The 19454-nt window shown below is 35.7% G+C and overlaps 1 protein-coding gene and 1 long non-coding RNA gene across 2 annotated transcripts; both read right to left on the bottom strand.

Annotated features, from left to right (window-relative positions):
* Nucleotides 1–5108: 5108 nt before the first annotated feature.
* Nucleotides 5109–8099, bottom strand: LOC125187770 (probable flavin-containing monooxygenase 1). The gene is made up of 5 exons (XM_048084401.1): nt 7641–8099; nt 7314–7551; nt 6168–6343; nt 5734–6089; nt 5109–5621 (listed from the first exon to the last, which is right to left on the bottom strand). The coding sequence occupies exons 1-5, from the start codon at nt 8076–8078 to the stop codon at nt 5282–5284; spliced, it is 1548 nt and encodes a 515-aa protein (XP_047940358.1). The 5' UTR covers nt 8079–8099; the 3' UTR covers nt 5109–5281.
* A 2172-nt stretch (nt 8100–10271) lies between these two features.
* LOC125186436 lies at nt 10272–11385 on the bottom strand. Its single transcript, XR_007170447.1, has 3 exons — nt 11086–11385; nt 10864–11012; nt 10272–10707 (listed from the first exon to the last, which is right to left on the bottom strand). It is a non-coding gene; the product is annotated as an uncharacterized LOC125186436 (long non-coding RNA).
* Nucleotides 11386–19454: the final 8069 nt, after the last annotated feature.

Raw genomic sequence — 19454 nt, forward strand, 5'->3', positions numbered from 1 at the left:
GCAGGAAGTGTATCTGACAAGACGAGGCTTGTCCGATGAAATTCTCCGTTGGAACCATGTCATATTTTTTAATGGGAAGTCGCCATTTAAGATAGATTTCCACCAGCTTGTTCACAACCCATCGCTAAAACAGGGGCAAAAAAGTTGACACAGGACGGAAATGAGTCACTATCATTAGCAAACATTAGCAAACGATCCACGACCAATCAAGAATTCTTGGCTGAATTCTCTGTAGCCTTCTGCAGTTCTTCCAAACGAAATCGCCTCAACTTCATCTTCTTTGCATCTAGTTGCCCTGCTTGCTCACAAGGACTAGAGTGACCTACTTTGTTTAATAAAAAAGCGGAAGAATAATTTATGTAAATAAACAAACCTTTTCTGCTTCCTGTATAGCCTGAGATTGGCATACAGCTTCCTTTTGAAACAAAAACACAACCAGCCTGCAACAAACACTAGTATAATGGCAATCAAAATTCCACCTAATATAGGTTTCTTGCTTGATCCATTTCCATGGCTTAGAGCTACTAAAGGTGCAGAAGCTGGTGAAAAATATTGTCTATTTGCCATGTTTTATCTTCTAAGTACAAGAGCTTTGAATATCAACTACTTGATCATCTTTCTCTTTTTTGCATGGAATTGCCTATTGTTGGAGTAAGAGAAAGAAGAAATGTGGTTGGTGTTGTTTGAAATGAGAGAAAAATTGGAGAAAAATGGTCAATTTACTTTGTATAGCCGGCCAACTGCATGTTAATAACTACCATTGTTATAAAATTTTGATTAGTACATACACTTAGTCCTTAATTAGTCTAGCGGCACAAAAAGCCAAAAAAAGACATGTTAATCAACATATATATTATACACAAGACACAGCATTTTATGTTGTTTTTATTGCACATAAAGATAATTGATTGACATGTCCCTTTTGCTGCAATGTGGCCATAACAAAATCTGGATTTGTTACCAAACAAAACAACAAAGAATGAAACAAAAATTTCAGAAGAAATATTTTTGGGTGTCTTTGACCAAGTTTTCAGCATTAAGTGATCATGAATTGAAAGTTACTCCCTCCGTTCCATAGTAATAAAGTCATTTTGCCATTTTGGTACGTTCCATAATAATAGAGTCATTTCCCTTTTTAGTAAAAGTCAAACACATTTTTCCACACCTACTTTACTCTCTTTTACTTTTTTCTCTTTTCATCTCTCTATCTTTTTCATTTTTTACTTTATTCTCTATTTACTTAACTCACCTAGCACAATTTTTCTTAATATTTGTGCCGAAAAGAAACGCTTCCATTACTATGGAACGGAGGGAGTACCATTTAGGAATGTCAGTCTAGCCCGAAACCCACGGGTCGACCCGAATTACCCGGTAAAATCATAGGGTTAGGGCCGAAAAATCGCAATCCATATTCAGAAGCGGGCTACACGGGCTAACCCGTTCGGATCGGCGGGTTATGCAGGCTGGCACGGTGGGTTGCGGGTTAGCCCACAGATTGAGCATTTAATATAAAAATATAATTAAAATTTTGGATTATATACTTATATGAAGTATATTTTGTAATATCAATATTAAATATAACATTGATATGAAGAATATATGGTAATTATGTCTTCTCTCTCAAATTGAAAGTTAAGGTTATATGAAAGACATGATTTCTAGTTAATTGTAGTCCGATTCATGTGTGCTATTAATTAAACGATATGTTTAGAATATCATATTCATGTGTGCTATCAATTGCTATTATTTTCTTTTTTTTATCACTTTGATAATACTTTACTATTTGTGACAATCTGCTTTTTAATAATTTAGAATATTGGATTGGATAGAAAGTAATATATAAGATTACTATTGACCCGAATAGCCCGTGGGTTAGCTCGAAATCGGAAGATTTAGTGTTACGACCAAAAATTTATAACCCGAAAAATTCACAGTCTGAATAACCCGCATCCAAATAGCCCAACAACCCGAGTGGATTGGCCCGAATCCGAGCGGGTTAGTCCAATTGACATCCCTAGTACCAGTACCATTTGTTGTGTGATTATTCAATCGCAAATTAAGACAAGATAACTACCTAATAATATGTTAATCTCTTTGGTGATATCATATTTCACTACTTAACAAGGATATATAGCAACAAGTTAACAACAAATGGATGAAGATAAGGTTTGAAAGAGCTTCCCCAATGTTCCAGCTTGATGCCATTAATTTAAGAGGTGGGGTAAAGCTCCAAAATTGATCGAACAAATGTTAGTATAGAAGTTCCTCTGCTTGTGTATATTATACGAAAAAGTAAATTTTCATGTTTCATTGTTCATTTTAATTTATATACTAGTACTACTTGATAATTGTACAACATCCTTCTTATATTTATAAGGAAGATTAGGCTTTTTCAATAAGGGCAAATTACCAAATAAATCATGAAATATGGTTAAATTTTTGTATCTCACACTTTTTTGGCGAATCACACACTGATAAGGCAGCCGATTTTATACACATGGACAAACGCAGTCTCCAACTTAATCAGACACTTCCATTTGAAAATAGAAGAACACGAAACTTAGTAATCCAATTCAATGAACCACATATATACATTTGTGGGCCTCGAACGGAGAAAACAATCTAAGATAGGTGACGTAAATATTGGTGAGGATGGTTCTGAGTCTATTGGGCTTGACCAACTAAAATTCAACTACTAATTATAATGGCTTTATGAAGTCCAAGAGCTAATTTAGCCCAATTAACGGTAAATATCATCGATTTATTACGATTGACCTCGGCAAATATAAGCATATCATTCAATCTATACATATAGGGGAGTTTTGGGAGTATTTATGAAATTACAATTTTGAACTCTAGAATGATTAGAATAAATTTAATTTTGTTAATTAATTTGTAGTATATATCTCAACCGGCAGATTGTGCACTATTTATTATTGCACATGCACATTATTATTTCAGGTATATATTATAATTAAAAGGCTCCAATTGAAAATGAATATAAAATGTCATTATTCACAAAGAATATGGAAAGCCAACAGACTCCAATTAAGCAAGAAACGCATGCACTATTATTTTGGGAATTAAAGCTAAAACTTTTAATCTACACCATCTTGGCTCTATATAAATAAATGGATTCAATATTGAAACAGAGAGTACCCAAGAACAAGCACAAGTAGATAAAGAAAAAAGATAAATGGCGAATTCTAAAGTGAGCAGAGGCAACCGAAAACAGCCATGTTTGCTCATCCCTCGACCACCGGCTTCATTCCGAAGATGATGAAGATCAATTTGTTTTCTTCCATTTGTGTGTGAATGTGCATAGCCGGATTGTAAAGGCTTCAATACTATTAGTATGTTTGTACAAGAGTTATAATACTATTCAAATACGTTGTTAGACTGCTATAGACTTGAATACTATTCAAATACTATTAAATTTTTGTAGATTATCATTTTAGTTAATCAAATTCAAATACTATAAATTTGGTCTTTTTTTTTAACATTTTTGTATTTAAACTCAATTTCTTGACACTAGAATGAAATTCTCACGAAAATTAATTAGCTTCTGCCACATGAAAAAGTGCTATAATTTCTTATATTCTTTGACATAAATGACATTTTTTAATTCTTAGTTTGCTTAGTTTCATTCAGAATGTGTAGTAATAATAGTTCGCTCTTTTTAATTATTATTTCATTTTTTATTTGTGGTCATTATTAATTTTAATGGTTAATTCTGATTTATTGTAATAAGCAACACATTTTTATTAAATTTATGGTAATTCATGTATTTTGTTCAAATAATACAAGGGAAGTTTTGAAAATATTTAAAAAAGCTGCCTAACTAAATTTAAAATTATCATCTAATTTAGTATATTTTAAAGTTAAGGGTTTATAATTTAGGTTTCAGGGATTGGGTTTTTAGTGTATAGGGTCACTATATTGCAATGAAATGAAGCTCGACTAAGAAGTGTCTCACCGGTGCAATATTATTAGTATGTTTGTACAAGAGTTGTAATACTATTCAAATACGTTGTTAGACTGTTATAGACTTCAATACTATTCAAATACTATTAAATTTTTGTAGATTATCATTTTAGTTAATCAAATTCAAATACTATAAATTTGGTCTTTTTTTTTTTTTAACATTTTTGTATTTAAACTCAATTTCTTGACACTAGAATAAAATTCTCACGAAAAATAATTAGCTTCTGCCACATGAAAAGGTGCTATAATTTCTTATATTCTTTTACATAAATGACATTTTTTAATTCTTAGTTTGCTTAGTTTCGTTCAGAATGTGTAGTAATAATAGTTCGCTCTTTTTAATTATTATTTCATTTTTTATTTGTGGTCATTATTTATTTTAATGGTTAATTCTGATTTATTGTAATAAGCAACACATTTTTATTAAATTTATGGTAATTCATGTATTTTGTTTAAATAATACAAGGGAAGTTTTGAAAATATTTACAAAAACTGCCTAACTAAATTTAAAATTATAATCTAATTGAGTATATTTTAAAGTTAAGGGTTTATGATTTAGGTTTCAGGGATTGGGTTTTTAGTGTATAGGGTCACTATATTGCAATGAAATGAAGCTCGACTAAGAAGTGTCTCACCGGTGCAATCTTAAATTATATCTTTTGATACACAATATCTTAAATTAATTTTACATTTCATATGCTACAAAGTTGGGGATTTTCAGTTTTTTGGTAGTATATTTTAGTCATTTACCAAAAAATGTTCTAATTTTTGAAATAATTTTATAAAATAATTATTATTGTTGGATATTTAGAATATATCTATGTATACATATATAAAATGGTAGTTTTGGAAAATTTTAAAATAATGTTGTTTTAATTAAAAATTAATTAAAATTATTTTTATTATTTGAAAGGTCAAATAATTATAACTCCATATATAAAAGGAGAATTAAATTTTTTTTAAACAATGTCATTTTAATTACAAATTTATATATCAATTAAAATTATTTTTATTATTTGAAAGGTAAAATAATTATAACAATGTATGATTTTAACCCATATAATAATATTATTTTTTTTATTTCAAATCAATATTTTATATTTTGAAGAAAATAAAATGGACCGTGCATAGTACGAGCGTGATACTAGTTCCATATAATAACTTAGTAAAATCCAATTCATGAACCAGCTACTTTGTGAAGTAAGAAAACAAACTAGTAATAAGATTTACACCATTAAGACTCCCAAACACAATACACACCTTACCTTAGACTTAAACTCCCTATACCCTCAGCACCTCAATTGTAATCCTGTGGACCATAAGGCTGAAACATATCTGCAAAAAAGCCCTTCTTTCTTCTGGGATTAATGCCAATGTCTCTACATATTTGATCATTATACCATATGTGCAATCCAGCAACACAACTGCTTCTGTATTTCCCGTTACCAGAGTACGTCTTCATGTACCTCTCCCACGTCTCGATGTCCTTCTCCATCTCCTTGATGCTCGGCAACTCCACCGCCTCATCAAGAAGCTGCGCCACCCATTTGCACCTCATCTCGTACGTATACAGATTCGAGAGCGATTCCGAGTAGCCTATCACCGCTAGCTGCGGAATTTTAGGATGAATTATCTGTCTGCAATATACATCACCAGGCAACTCCATTAATATGAGGCCTTTTCGGGAACTGTCTCAAAAACAGAATCGTGAGGGCTTAGTCCAAAGTAGACAGTATCATACTAATGTACCTGTAGAGACGGATGGTGGAGGTTGGAGTCTCTAGGATGTAGTTTTGGAAAGTTGGAGACGCGAAGATGCTCTTGAGCTTCTCGTCGCCTTTGTATCCCGTTGCAAAGATTACTATATCTGCTTTTACATGATGTTCTCCATCGATGATGAGGCCGTCTTCGCAGAAGCTGACATTCTGCGATTTTTTGAGAACAAGGCTGCCGTTTTCGACCTTGTCGTAGAATGTTTCAGGGAGCATTAAGATCTGGCAAGACGAGATTTCTCCGAGAAAGCTCTCTTTAGGAATCATTCCGTACTTTTTCAAGGGGAGCTTCCATCTAACGTAGCTTTCCACGAACTTGGACATCGCCCATCGCTAAGTCATCTCAATAACATTAATTAGTAACAAATGATCAAGTGTTATCCATATTTGAATTTGGATTTGATTAATTACCAGGGGTGTAAGTGAGGTGGCTAAGACGGTAGAGAGGAGTCCTTGGCCTGGTTTATGGACCATGAGCTCCATAAAGCGCGTCGCGAAGATGTAACCGTAGTGGACACCCCACGGATATGCATCCGGAAGTGCCCAATGCACCGTTCTCTGGATCATCGTGCAAGGATTTTCGGGCCCTGATCAACAAATATGATCGATACTAAGAGCATCTTCAACAAGGAAAGGTAAATGAAAGAGGTATATCATCTATTTACGTTTTCAAAAAGTGAAATATGTCATTCTAAAAAGTAATACTCCATTCCAAAGGAAAAAGGTATATAATACTATCATTTAAAAAAAAATAGTACAATATGCATTAAAAAACATAAAGTGTAATACCTTTTCAAATACCTTCCCCATTCGAGCATGAAAAACTTCCCCATTCGAGAATGATTTTTCATGAAAAGAAGACAAATATGGTTGCTATAAGATTTTACCTTTTCCATTTATTGAATGGTAAAGATACTTCTTCAAAATAGGAAAATGTATAATATCTTCTTGAGTATCTCTCCCTTTGGAGAATGATTTTTTTGAAAAAATGGTAAATGTTGTAGTTATGACTTTACCTCTTCATTTACCTTTCCCTTTGGAGATGCTCTAAGGGTGTGTTTGATACCATGAATCGATTAGACATTTAACTCCAAAATATTTTATTAGCTGTATTTTTATAATAATTTTAAATAAAATAAGTTAATGGAACATGCACTTATCAAAATAATAAATGTGAAAATGAGACATCGAGTATTTATTTGGGTAAGTACAAATTTAGAAAATATGGGAGCATAGGAATAGTAGTATTTCCAAAATTCATCACGTTTCAGATATTTGAAGGTGTACTACACACGTAGTAACACGCACACCACACACACGAAGACCCACAGATATGTGGCTTTGAATGTAAATCTTTGAAATATTAAATCTGGTTCTACTCTCAATTATTTTTATAATGTTTATGATCTTATATGGTATCATTAAATATGTAATGTTTCATTAAAAAACCATCAACTGAAAGTAAATATCAAATCTTGATTAGTTTTCACATACCAATTAATTGGTGTTAAATTTGAATGTTACAAATTTTCAAATGCAGTATACTAAAGTAGTTACCATTTGCATTGGCGCATTCGAGAGCAATGTCGGTTGCTGATTTGCTAGAGCCTATTATAGCAACTCGTTTTCCCCTGATGAAGTCTGCAGCAGCTGCATTGTCCATCCCAGAGTAGTCCATCGAATGCAACACTTTGCCTGAAAATATCTCCGGTCCAAATCCAGCTCCAAACTTTGGAATATTTGGGAAACCACTGAATCTCCCAATGCAAATTATCACAAATTCAGCTTCATACTCCTAATTAATAAGTTCAATTCATAATTAGCTCACGACATATATACTAAAAAATTTAACAAAATTTAGTACTCCTAGAAATTAAGAAATACCTTAGTGAAGTTATCTTTGGTGTGGATGACTTTGAGAATCCACTTTCCTTGACATCCAAAAGCTTTACCCGTGCCGCCCCACAAGTCCCAGGAACGAATCTGGTCATCAGATTCGCCCACGTAATTAATGCTGATCACTTTGGAGTTGAATTTTATGTATGGTAACAATCCAAAATGGTGAGCATATGATTGGAGGTAGTCCAAAACTTGAAAGTTTGTGGGGAACATGTCTTCAACCGAAGAAGGCCATGGGAAATCAGAGAACTCGAAGGTGGGCCTCACATTCTGCAGTCTGGTGGACTCAATGGTGTGGTTCCACACACCGCCGACGTGATCCTGAGCTTCGAAAACAACGGGTCTGAAGCCTCTGGCCGCCGCGTATTTGCAGGCCAGGAGGCCGCTGATTCCGGCCCCGACGATGGCAACCCTTTTCTCCATGGATAATATATAATGGTTGGTTTGAAATATTTGGGGAGTGCATATCTTTTCCATATCTTTTGTCTTGCTCGCTAAGTTAGTATCCCTATTATAAATAGGTCCATTGTTATTCTCTTTATTCAATCAATGAAATAACATATTTTGCTTTACTTTTTTATTGTTTATTTTCTTTCTGCAAACTCTAGTTTATAGATTGATCGACGAGGCTCGGTTTCCTCGCGACTTTCTCCTATCTTTCTACTCGATAGGGGGTTAAACCCTTATCAGGCAAAGTCAAAATTATCCAACTAAAGAAAAAGGAAATTGGATTTTATCAAAGCGCTTGGAAATGATGAAAAATCCATGCATGGAAATATGGAAAATATGTGGAAAATTCCATATATTTCCAAATATGGAAACTAAATGGAAATATAGAAATATATAGATAATTCATGCATATAAATATGAAAACTTTAAAATATGGAAAATTCTAATGAATGAATTTTTATGCATGGAAATATGAAAATATATAGAAATTTTGAGAAAAAAAAATCAATCACCCACCCCACGCCAGTACCCCTCCAGAACCACCCCCCACCCACTCTACGTCATGTCACGTCCTCCCCTCCCCATCCCCCAAACAGCGTCGTGGAGCATCCGCACTGTGTCGGGCGACGCTCCTCCCCCATCGTAACACACTGCGCCTCCTGTCGCAGCTCCCCCCCTTTTGAGTTGTGAATGCTCTCAACACTAAAACCTTAAACACGGAGTAGTATGCTAGTCACGTGCACGGAATATTATTTACTCACAATCATTAAGCACTAAAGTTGGGGCACTACACTAATTATCGATTTTCTCAATTTTTTAATTTTATTTTTAAGTATAGCTTATAATTAAATTATTTTATGAATTGGTAAAGTTTTTACAAGCCCAATTTTATTGTTTGATGGTTGAATTTATAAACGAATCACCTCACGACCCTGATGTCTAAGGAGTGAAGCCCAATATTGTTAATTAATTTTTTGCCATCCCCTTTGTCCTAACTAAGGATTATTTGTGATCTTCATAACGAAATTTGGACACTTATTTGTGATATTTTCCTAACTAACAATGATCTGTGGATCACCTCCGATAAAGATGAACACATTTGTTCATCACTAACTAATTATTTATCTAGTATTATTAAAGCGCACGTTATACGTGAAGGAGGATCACCCAAATTTTAGTGACGCTTAATTACAAAATCAATTAATAATCAGAGATATACTCCCTCGTAGATGTTCCATATTTTGTGAGCTTACTTGTTAAATTATTTGACTTTATGAAAAACCGAAATATTAGTATTAACTAGTATCTCGCCATGCGATGCACGGTACATTGAACTATTTAAAAAAATAATATGGTAAGTAAAATTTATCTAACATATATAATATTTCTAATTATTTACTAAAGCTTATGCATAAATTGTGGGTAAAATTTATAGTACATTGACAAACAACTGAAACATAAATTTATTTATATGGAGTATATTTATTTTGTTTCCATATACTGTTTATTTCTCCATGTAATTTTAGTCACTGAGGCACAAAATAACAACTCAAATTCTCCATATCTGAAAGTAGTACTGCCTTCTCTCTCTATGCTTGACACCATGAAAGAATCAACAAACATCAACATTCACGTGAATTCAACCACAAGTCTTTATTTTTATTTATATTCATAATCTCATTCCTCTTTGGTATCGAGCACAAAGAATGAGAATGCATAGCACTTGTAATCCGTCACCCTCGTAAAACTTGTTTTGGAACTCCACCCACTGAAGTCTCAGTGCGTGCAAGAAGGCACTCAAGGTTCCATCACCAAGAGTAGGCCAACAGTGGCACAAATAAAGATAATAATGCCAATTATAAGGATGAATATATTGTTGTATCTGCATATATATGTTCAAACATTCATCAGTTTCTTAGTCAGAAAAGTAAAATAATAAAGTCTGCAGATAAAAATAATAATGCAAATATTGAAATGTTATAAACATCTATAGGACTTTACAATGAAAGAAATCAACTCACCACCATACAAGAAGGAAAACTTTCTCATAGAACACAATGGATAACTCAGTGTGCAAGGCTGAAATCTCTAAAAAAAAAGGAGCGTTAGAATGAGCTGCAAAGTTTAGTTATTAAGAAACAGAGGAATGGAGATGCTTTTTTCCTAGCATTTGTTCAATATCTAAGCTTTACGGTAATATAAATCTTCAAAAACTGAAAATGAAAAGTGAAGTTACAAAGAATTTCTTAGCTTCTGGCACAAACTGAAATTACTCATCCCAGTATTAATTCAAGGTTGCAACTTGCAAACACAAACGAAGATAAGAAGCTGTATTTGAAACAGCCCCAAGAACAGATTCGATTGTGGGTATAAACTGATGTACAAAAACTTGACTGAACTCAAACTCCTCATGACCGTGGCCATGGCCATCATTGTGGTTTGCCCCTGATTGAAGAGACTCCTCTGTCCTTGGAAGGGGTGCATGTAGATCATCACATGGTATAAATCAGCTTGGGATCTAGTGCACCACTTGACAATGATAAGGAGAGAAAAATAGCCAAACAGGTTGTTCAAGAATATCATCTGGGGAACAAACTGAAACCTGGAATGGAAATGGGAGTAATAAGAAAATGATACTTGGACGTACAATAGTTACACTATTTGTGTTGCAGAATTCAGAATAACAAATAGAAAAGGGTACATATTGATCCCAGTGATCTTATATCTAATTATCAGGAAAACAGGGCATTAAACTTACCATGTGTTTATGCTATTCTTGAAGAACAGGGCATTATTATTCCCAAGTTCATCTGTGCAACTCCAAGCAATATGGACATTTTCATTTTAAGTGAGTTTAGGAATGGATAAGTGTCTCGTCCTTTGATCAAGCCAATAGTGGAAGCCTCACTGCATTAAGAACGATCAGCATACAAGAGGAAGCATGCAACAGAAAATGTTATATTCAAGGTCAGTCAGATACCTGCAAGTTGCATCGCGACATACGTATGCCGACGACGGACCAAATAACTCAAATGGCACGGAGAACAACTCATTATAGATTAATCCAGAACACTTTGGTATTAGTTAAGTTGTTCGAGGTTCCAAAACATCTAAGCAACATCAACACCCAAAAATAACTTACCTATTAATTAAATCTACAAAAACACATTTAATCAGGCTAGGGATCAATATGGCAGATTAAAAACATCTGTTACCAATTCTTGCAGATTACAGATTTGTAGAGTCTAATGTTTAGGCAATCATCAAGTACTGTGTTATATCATGCTGGCCAAAAAAAAATTGAAACAACTGATGCATTAAAATAAAGTGAAATGGTGTATTCAGGTAGAGAATAGCAGACTACAAAACAACGAATGTAACTGCTATACAAGTTGTGAGTGAAGGAGGGGTTTAGTGGTGGGCGTGGGTCCAAGCGTGGTAGTTGTGTAAGTATTTGGATAAAATCGAGGTAGATAATGACGAGATTTTTGTGAGGTATCAACAAATATGCGATTAATATTTACTACTACAATTCATTAAAAAAAGAAAACAGTTTTATTTAAATAATATATTTTAAAAGGACAATCTCTAAATACCCAAAAAGAAAGAAGTTGAAAGATTGAGAGAAAATGAATGGCATGAAATCGTGGGTAATAGCATTATTAGTTTTTCTCAAAAATGTTTTCACTTCCCAATTTTTATTAAAATATCACGATGGCCTTTTGGTTAATTTTCCCAAAACTTCCCTTTTATATATTTATAGATAGATAGTAGATGTTCCATATTTTGTGAGCTTACTTGTTAAATTATTTGACTTTATGAAAAATCGAAATATTAGTTTTATATAATAATTGTGAGTTGATGGACTTAATAGAATGTAAAGTTCACATACAAAAATTAGTAAAAGTAAATTATATAACATTTATTGAGACTGTCCAATAAAAAATATGAGACATATAATAAGGATCGAAGGGGGTAATACATTAAATATTTACATCAACATATTCTACTATATTTTCATTATGGAATAACTAACACGTGAATATCTTAACAATGTCAAACCTCTCCAGGAAAACAAAAACACATGAAAGCAACACAAGATCATCAAAAGAATTTAAATAAATTCAATTGTCCTTTATTATAGTGACCAGGGAGGATTAAAGAGCGGGGAAGAAAGGGAAAATATCGATGCGTGAGAATCATGAGTCGGAATAATTAAAAATTGAGTGGAGGAGCTTATAGTTATAGGTGGTGGTAGTCGGCTGGGCCATAATGCTGAAACATCTCAGAAAAGAAGCCATTCTTTCTTTTGGGAGTAGACCCAATGTCTCTGCATATTTGATCATTGTACCAAATAGGCACCCCACCAATGCAAGACCTTCTAAAATTCTCATTGCCTGCATACCTCTTCATGTATTTCTCCCACCCCTCAATCTCCTCCTCCATATCTCTTATATTCGGCAACGCGAACCCCCCGTCCAGAAAATGCGACAGCCATTTGCACCTCATTTCGAACGTGAATATATTCGACAGCGACTCTGAGTAGCCTATCACCGCGAGCTGCGGGATTCTTGGATGGATCATCTGCCTATAGAGAGGGACAATGGAGTCTCGAGATCCAAATATGTAATTTTGATAAGTGGGAGAAGCGAACATGTTCTTCAGCTTCTCCTCACCCTTATATCCCGTCGCAAGGATGACCACATCTGCAAGGATGGAATTGCCTATAGTAGAAAGAAGAAATGTGGTTGGTGTTGTTTGAAATGAGAGAAAAATGGTCAATTTACTATTGTATAGCCCGCCAACTACCAATTTATTAAATTTTGATTAATATGTTACACAGACTTAGTCCTTAATTAGTCTAGCGGCACAAAAAGCAAAAAAAAAAAAGACATGCTAATCAACATATATATTATACACAAGACACAGCATTTTATGTACTGTAATTTTTTTTGCACATAAAGATAATTGATTCACATGTCCATACTTTTGCTGCAATGTGGCCATAACAAAATCTGGATTTGTTACCAAACAAAAGAACAAAGAATGAAACAAAAAATTCAGAAGAAATATTTTTGGGTCTTTGACCAAGCTTTCAACATTAAGTGATAATGAATTGATAGGTACCACTACCATTTGTTGTGTGATTATCTAATCGCATATTAAGACAAGATAACTGCCTAATAATATGTTAATCTCTTTTGGTGATATCATATTCCACTACATAACAAGGATATATAGCAACAAGTTAACAACACATGGATGAAGATAAGGTTTGAAAGAGCTCCCCAAATGTTCCAGCTTGATGCCATTAATTTAAGGGGTGGGGTAAAGCTCCAAAATTTATCGAACAAATGTTAGTATAGAAGTTCCTCTGATTGTTTATATTATAAGGAAAAAGTAAATTTTCATGTTTCATTGTGTAATTTAATTTATTTACTAGTACAACTTGATAATTGTACAACATCCTTCTTATTATAACTTTTAGAAAGATAAGACCTCTTCAGCAAGGGCAAATTACCAAATAAATCATAAAATATGGTCAAATTTTGGTTTATCTCACCCTTTTCCAAATCTGAAGAATATATAACCAAAAATGGATATTTTTGCAAGAATTCCATCATTCTCTTTTTCGGTGAAACACACACTGATGAGGCAGCCGATTTTATACACATGGACAAGCGTTTTCTCCAACTTAATCAGACACTTCATTTGAAACAATAGAAGAACACGAAAACTTGGTAATCCAATTCAATGAACCGCATACATTTACGGGCCTCGAACTGAGAAAACAATCTAAGATTGGTGACATAAATATTGGTGAGGATGGTTTTGAGAGTACTATTGGGCTTGACCAACTAAAATTCAACTACTCCCCCGTCCTTAAAAATTTGTCACATATTTCCTTTTTCGTCCGTCCCTAAAAATTTGTCACCATTCACTTTTACCATTTTTAGTAGTGGACACTATATTCCAGTAACTCTTTTAAACTCATATTTTATTATAGAGTGAACTACATCAAAAGTCCCTGACGTTTCCAGTTGTGACACTGCAGGTCCCTCAGAAAAAAAAAAATATCCCACATATATCTAACCTTAAAATTAATCACGTATCTTGTTTTTGTAGCCAATTTTCGGACCAAAATACCCAAATGCCTTCAAGGGCATTTCAGACATATTACACTCAAACTGCAGACCTACTCTGCCATCATCTTCAGAACTGCAAACATATTACACTCAAAATACCCAGTCACTTTTGTCAAATCAAAGTTGATATTTCCCACGCTGTACCTCTATTTTAATGGTTTGACATTATAAATTCATTTTATCTCATTTTCTTTCGTTTAATCAGTATACGCATTCGCTAAGTTTGACATAGCGATTTGGGTAACTTGCACACTCTGTCCGCTGTCTGACTGGTAAGGTGAATTTGGGACGATTTTGCATCTGAATTTGGGTGGATTTTGCAGCTGAATTAGGGACGATTTTGCATCTGAATTTGGATTTTGCAGCTGAATTTGGGTCGATTTTGAATATGAATTTGTGTGGATTTTGCAGCTGAATTTGGATCGATTTTGCATCTGAATTTGGGTGGATTGGGGTTGTATAAAATTTAGGGTTTATGCGTATAAAATTTAGGGTTTATTCGTCTAAGTTTTTAATATGTTGCATCTCATCTCAATTTTCAGGTGCTTGTTGTTGTAATGTCTTCTTCTAGTTCTCAATCGTACGGATCAAGCTTTAATTGGAATTGGCCTCGTCCAGAGAGTGTGAACTGCAACCATGATCTTGAGGCCGAGCTAGTGATATCTAGGACTACTGCGAATCCTGGTCGGCGTTACTATCGTTGTCCAATATGGAAGGTATCGTATGGCACAATCACGAAGAAAATGTCCTTTTACATAAACGACATTCCATTGACTTTTTTTTTTAATAAATTATGCAGGAAGATGATTGCAGATTCTTTCGCTGGGTTGATGTGGATCTTTCCCCAAGTCAAGACACTTACTTTCAAAAAATCAAGCTCGAACGAGATAACTTTGAAGAACAACTCCGATGCAACAAAGTTATGCAAGGTGTTCTTGAAGAAAAATTGCGTTTGAAAACTGATGAGTTTGAAGAGCTGAAGTTAAAATTGAGCTTGAAATCTGAGGAGTGCACACGTCTTAAGTTACAAATTGATAAAACAACCAAAGATTCCCGCAATATGAAGATTGCGATATTGTTGTTATGTGTTGTAATTATTCTCCTTATGTAATTAATTTATGTAATGTAAAATGTGGAACATTTTGTTTGTTGAGATGTGTTGGGAATCACTAATATTGTTGTTTGGCGTTTTGTTTTGTTCAATAATATGATGACACCTTTAATAAAATCACTAATGAAATACCAAATCTTTAATACAAAAACGAATGAAGTACCACACATTTAATAAAATCACAAATGAAGTACTAAAAGGTTTAAAAGGTGTTAAAAGGTTAAACCTGTAATAAAATAACGAATTAAGTACCTCACCTTTTTAGATAATCACGAACCACGTACAAAAAAACTAATACGCAGATTAGTAGTTCCAAATATGAGATAGATCCTACCTAGTTAATTCATAATTCATATCATACGCCAAACAACAAACATTCAACAGCGCATAAAAAACCATCAAAATATTGTTACATCAAAAACCATCAAAATATTGTTACTTCTGTAAGTCATAATAGCGTAGCATAGTCATAAACATTGTTTGACCAAAAATACCAAAAGAAAGGCTTCAAGCCATGCCAAAAAAACCACAACATTGTTTAGATTTTACATCATCCAATCTTCTTAATCTTGATCCCTGCGACGGCCACAACGCTGCGGATTAGCCATAGTCCGACGACTTGAGGTAGGCCTCGTCGGATTTGTCTACAACAAACAACAAAGCGTGAGGATTGACGCGCAGCGGTTTAGATATGAAATATATTGAATGGATAATTCTACCTCTACGTCCTGTCGTGTGCGAGGCCGTCCCCTCCGAGGTGCTGGAGCTGGAGTGTTCTGTATCATATAAACAAACATTATAATAGACGTCCAACGGGTGGGGAATTCATATATTCGTAGTGAATACTACCTCTTGGTTTTGACGAGAGTTTGAAGACTCTGCACTGTTATGGGTAGCCGATGTAGATGGGTCAGTGGCCTGTGACGAACTCTGACGAACTTCAATACGAGCATCTACTCGGGGATCATTGGTGCAAGTTCTCCTGTTATGATCCTCTGTTCCGCACCGGCGACATCTTAGTATATAGGTTCGCCTTAGTGACTCTGCTCCATTCTCGTGATGTCGAACCTGGGGCTCCTCGCGCCTGAGTTTCTTCGGCCGTCCACGTTGTCGCTTCGTCCTTGGAGGCGCCAATTCAAATCCAACAGCAGAAGTCTTCGGCCAATTATCCATCCCATTGATTGGGTAGAGGACATTCTCGTACAACATCGACATTGTGGACCTTAAATAATAACGGGAGACGTAGTCTGATACATCCTGCCCATTCTTGTTGATTGTTGTGATTGCATAAGTGCAGGGGATCCCAGTCAGCTGCCATAATCTGCATGAGCATGTAAATTCACGCATGTTGGCTACATACTGGCCAGACGGTCCTGACACTTGGTACGAATCCTCTCCATTCCATGTTGATCTCCAAGAAGAAGCCCTCGTGTAGAACTTATCCACGATCTCTTTGATAACGGGCGGCAAAGGGTGATCATAGGTCTTGACCCACTGACCTGTAATTTGAATCCTCTCCATCTGATTGGTCCGAATCTCCTCCAACATGGTGATAATTTCCAACTCTCGAGCAATTGCTATCTTTGAATTGAAGGTCTCACATATGTTATTGAGGATAATATCACAACAGACATGCGTGGAGAAATATGCCTTCACCCATTTTTCTTTCAGGAGCAACATGGAGTAGGTATTCATGTGCTTGGGGATATGTACTCCGCAACTCATCCATCCAGTCCTCATATTGCTCGTTGGTTGTACTGGACGCAAGCTCCCACAACATCTCTTTAAAATTTTCCCCAATGAATCGCTTCTTGAAGTTGTTGTATATGTGTTGAACACAAAACCGATGCTCGCTCTGTGGGAACTCCTGAAGAATGGCTTTTGCGAGGCCCTACAAATGGAACACACACAAGACAACATTCAGTTAACAACAACACATGTGTAAAAAAACTCTACATTCTATAATCACAATCGAAGTATTAATGTATATAGGTTACTATATCCACAAATGTAGTAATTCAAAAATCACATTTGAAGTATTAATGTATAGGTTAAATCACATACAAAGTATACGTAAATAAAAAATCACATTTGAAGTATAAACGTTATAATGAAAGCACATAACACATACCTTTTGCTGGTCAGACATGAAGACGTATCTAGGGGCATTTTCATGCAATTGTAGGTCCTCGGCTAGGTAGGAGAGAAACCATTTCCACTGAGCGTAGCTCTCTGCCTCAGTCACCGCCCACGCAATAGGCCACCAACCGTTGTTGGGATCAATTCCAATAGCCGTCATCAGTTGACCCCTATACATACCTCGCAAAAAGCAAGCATCTAGGAAGATAATTGGACAGCAAAAACGCATCCAACCCTTTTTCAAAGGACCCAAGCAACAATAAAACCTAAGGAATCTGGGGCCTACAGTGTCAGGATCCCTGAAATTCTCATAGTGTAGGTGCACACTTGAATCAGGGTGTGTCCACTCCAACTCGGATTTGTAGTAGAACAACTTCCGGTATTGGAGTCCCGCCTTCCCGAAAATGCCTTCTAATGCGGTGTCTCTTGCCCGATATGCCTTCATCCTACCAACTTTAAGGCCGAACTCCTCATCCACACACTGCCGTATAGCAGACAATGGAATGTGAGGATTGGCTTTGATTTTCTCTAAGTAACGATCAGCCAGCCACTTCGCCGTGAGCCATCTTTGTTCCAACACTTGCGAGCACGTGTGAGCATGATCCCTTTGCATATTCACAACCACGTAATCAGTGTTGTTGTGGGTTTCGATTTTTCTTGCATACACATACCACTCACAGGACTTTCTTCTACAGATGGCACGAAGTCTCTTTCCATCATTTTGTCTCACATGCACTGGTCGTCTTGTCATAATCGCGTACTGCCGCATGACCTCGTAGAAGAAATCTCGATCCTTAAAAAGATCACCAGGCTTCCAAACTGGAAGCTCCTTCGTCAGCTTGAAAGGTGTGTACTTTACACCCCACCTCCTCAACCCCTCCAAATCCTCTAGTTCTTGTAGATCTTGAAGCTCATCAACAGTTTCTTGCTCACACAGTGGGTTTGGTTCGGAAGACAAGTTATTTTTGTCCACAACAGCTGAGAACTTTCGCCGTTTGTTGGACCCTGACCCTCCACTGCCGCCACTGCCTGCACCATTCTGTTCTAGAGGAACCTGTCGTCCGGTCTCCGGCTCGTCACCCTAATGCTGTTGTGCCGGCTGTTGTGGCTGACATAATGACTCATAGAATGAGGTAAACAACTGTTCATCTTGACACATATTGGCTAACGATATAAAATGGCCAACCTCATCGTCTTCATCTTCAGTCGTATATCCCTCATTCTGAAGATGACATCCATCCGGAGCATACTCGAAAGCATGACAGTATAAATCATCTTGGAAAAACTGTCGGGGAGCTTCATCAACTGTTTTTCTCGCAGCTTCAGTTGGGGCTGATCCTTGCACATGTGGGTCAACCTCGAACATGAGCAGTTCATCAGTAATGTCCTCAACAATCGGAAAGAATTCATTGTCAACCCTAATTTCTGACTGTGGTTCACACCCACCATCCATGACGGGTTGGTATACATCTTCTTCATGGACATATGCTCCGGCCCTGTTCGCATCAGGTTGATCCACTACAGCTTCAAATTTAGTAGGATGCTCGTCAACTACGACACTTGGACCAATCGGTGTGGAATGTTCAACACATGACGGTGTAGGTGCATCCTAATTCATATACAAATGTACACGAAATCAAAATCATAACTCATTACCTCTTGTACGTGTGCACGGAAATCTCCTCCTCCAACATCTCCAACATCTCCTCCAACTCTTATTATTGATTCTGCCACAGCTTCTGGTACCACATCTCCAAGTTCTGGTTACAGCATAACATTAAGAGCTTCTGGTACCACATCTCCAAGTTCTGGTTCATATGCTGGTTCAAATGATGTTGCCTCACTAACTTCTTCCGGCTTAACTTCTTCCTCATATGCTACTGCTTCAACTGGTGTTCCATCCGACAGTACTGCTGTTTCCCTAACTGGCATAGCTTCAATATCAGATGCTAC

This window comes from Salvia hispanica, chromosome 5, assembly GCF_023119035.1.
Source record: "Salvia hispanica cultivar TCC Black 2014 chromosome 5, UniMelb_Shisp_WGS_1.0, whole genome shotgun sequence".
In the NCBI taxonomy this organism is placed as follows: Eukaryota; Viridiplantae; Streptophyta; class Magnoliopsida; order Lamiales; family Lamiaceae; genus Salvia; species Salvia hispanica.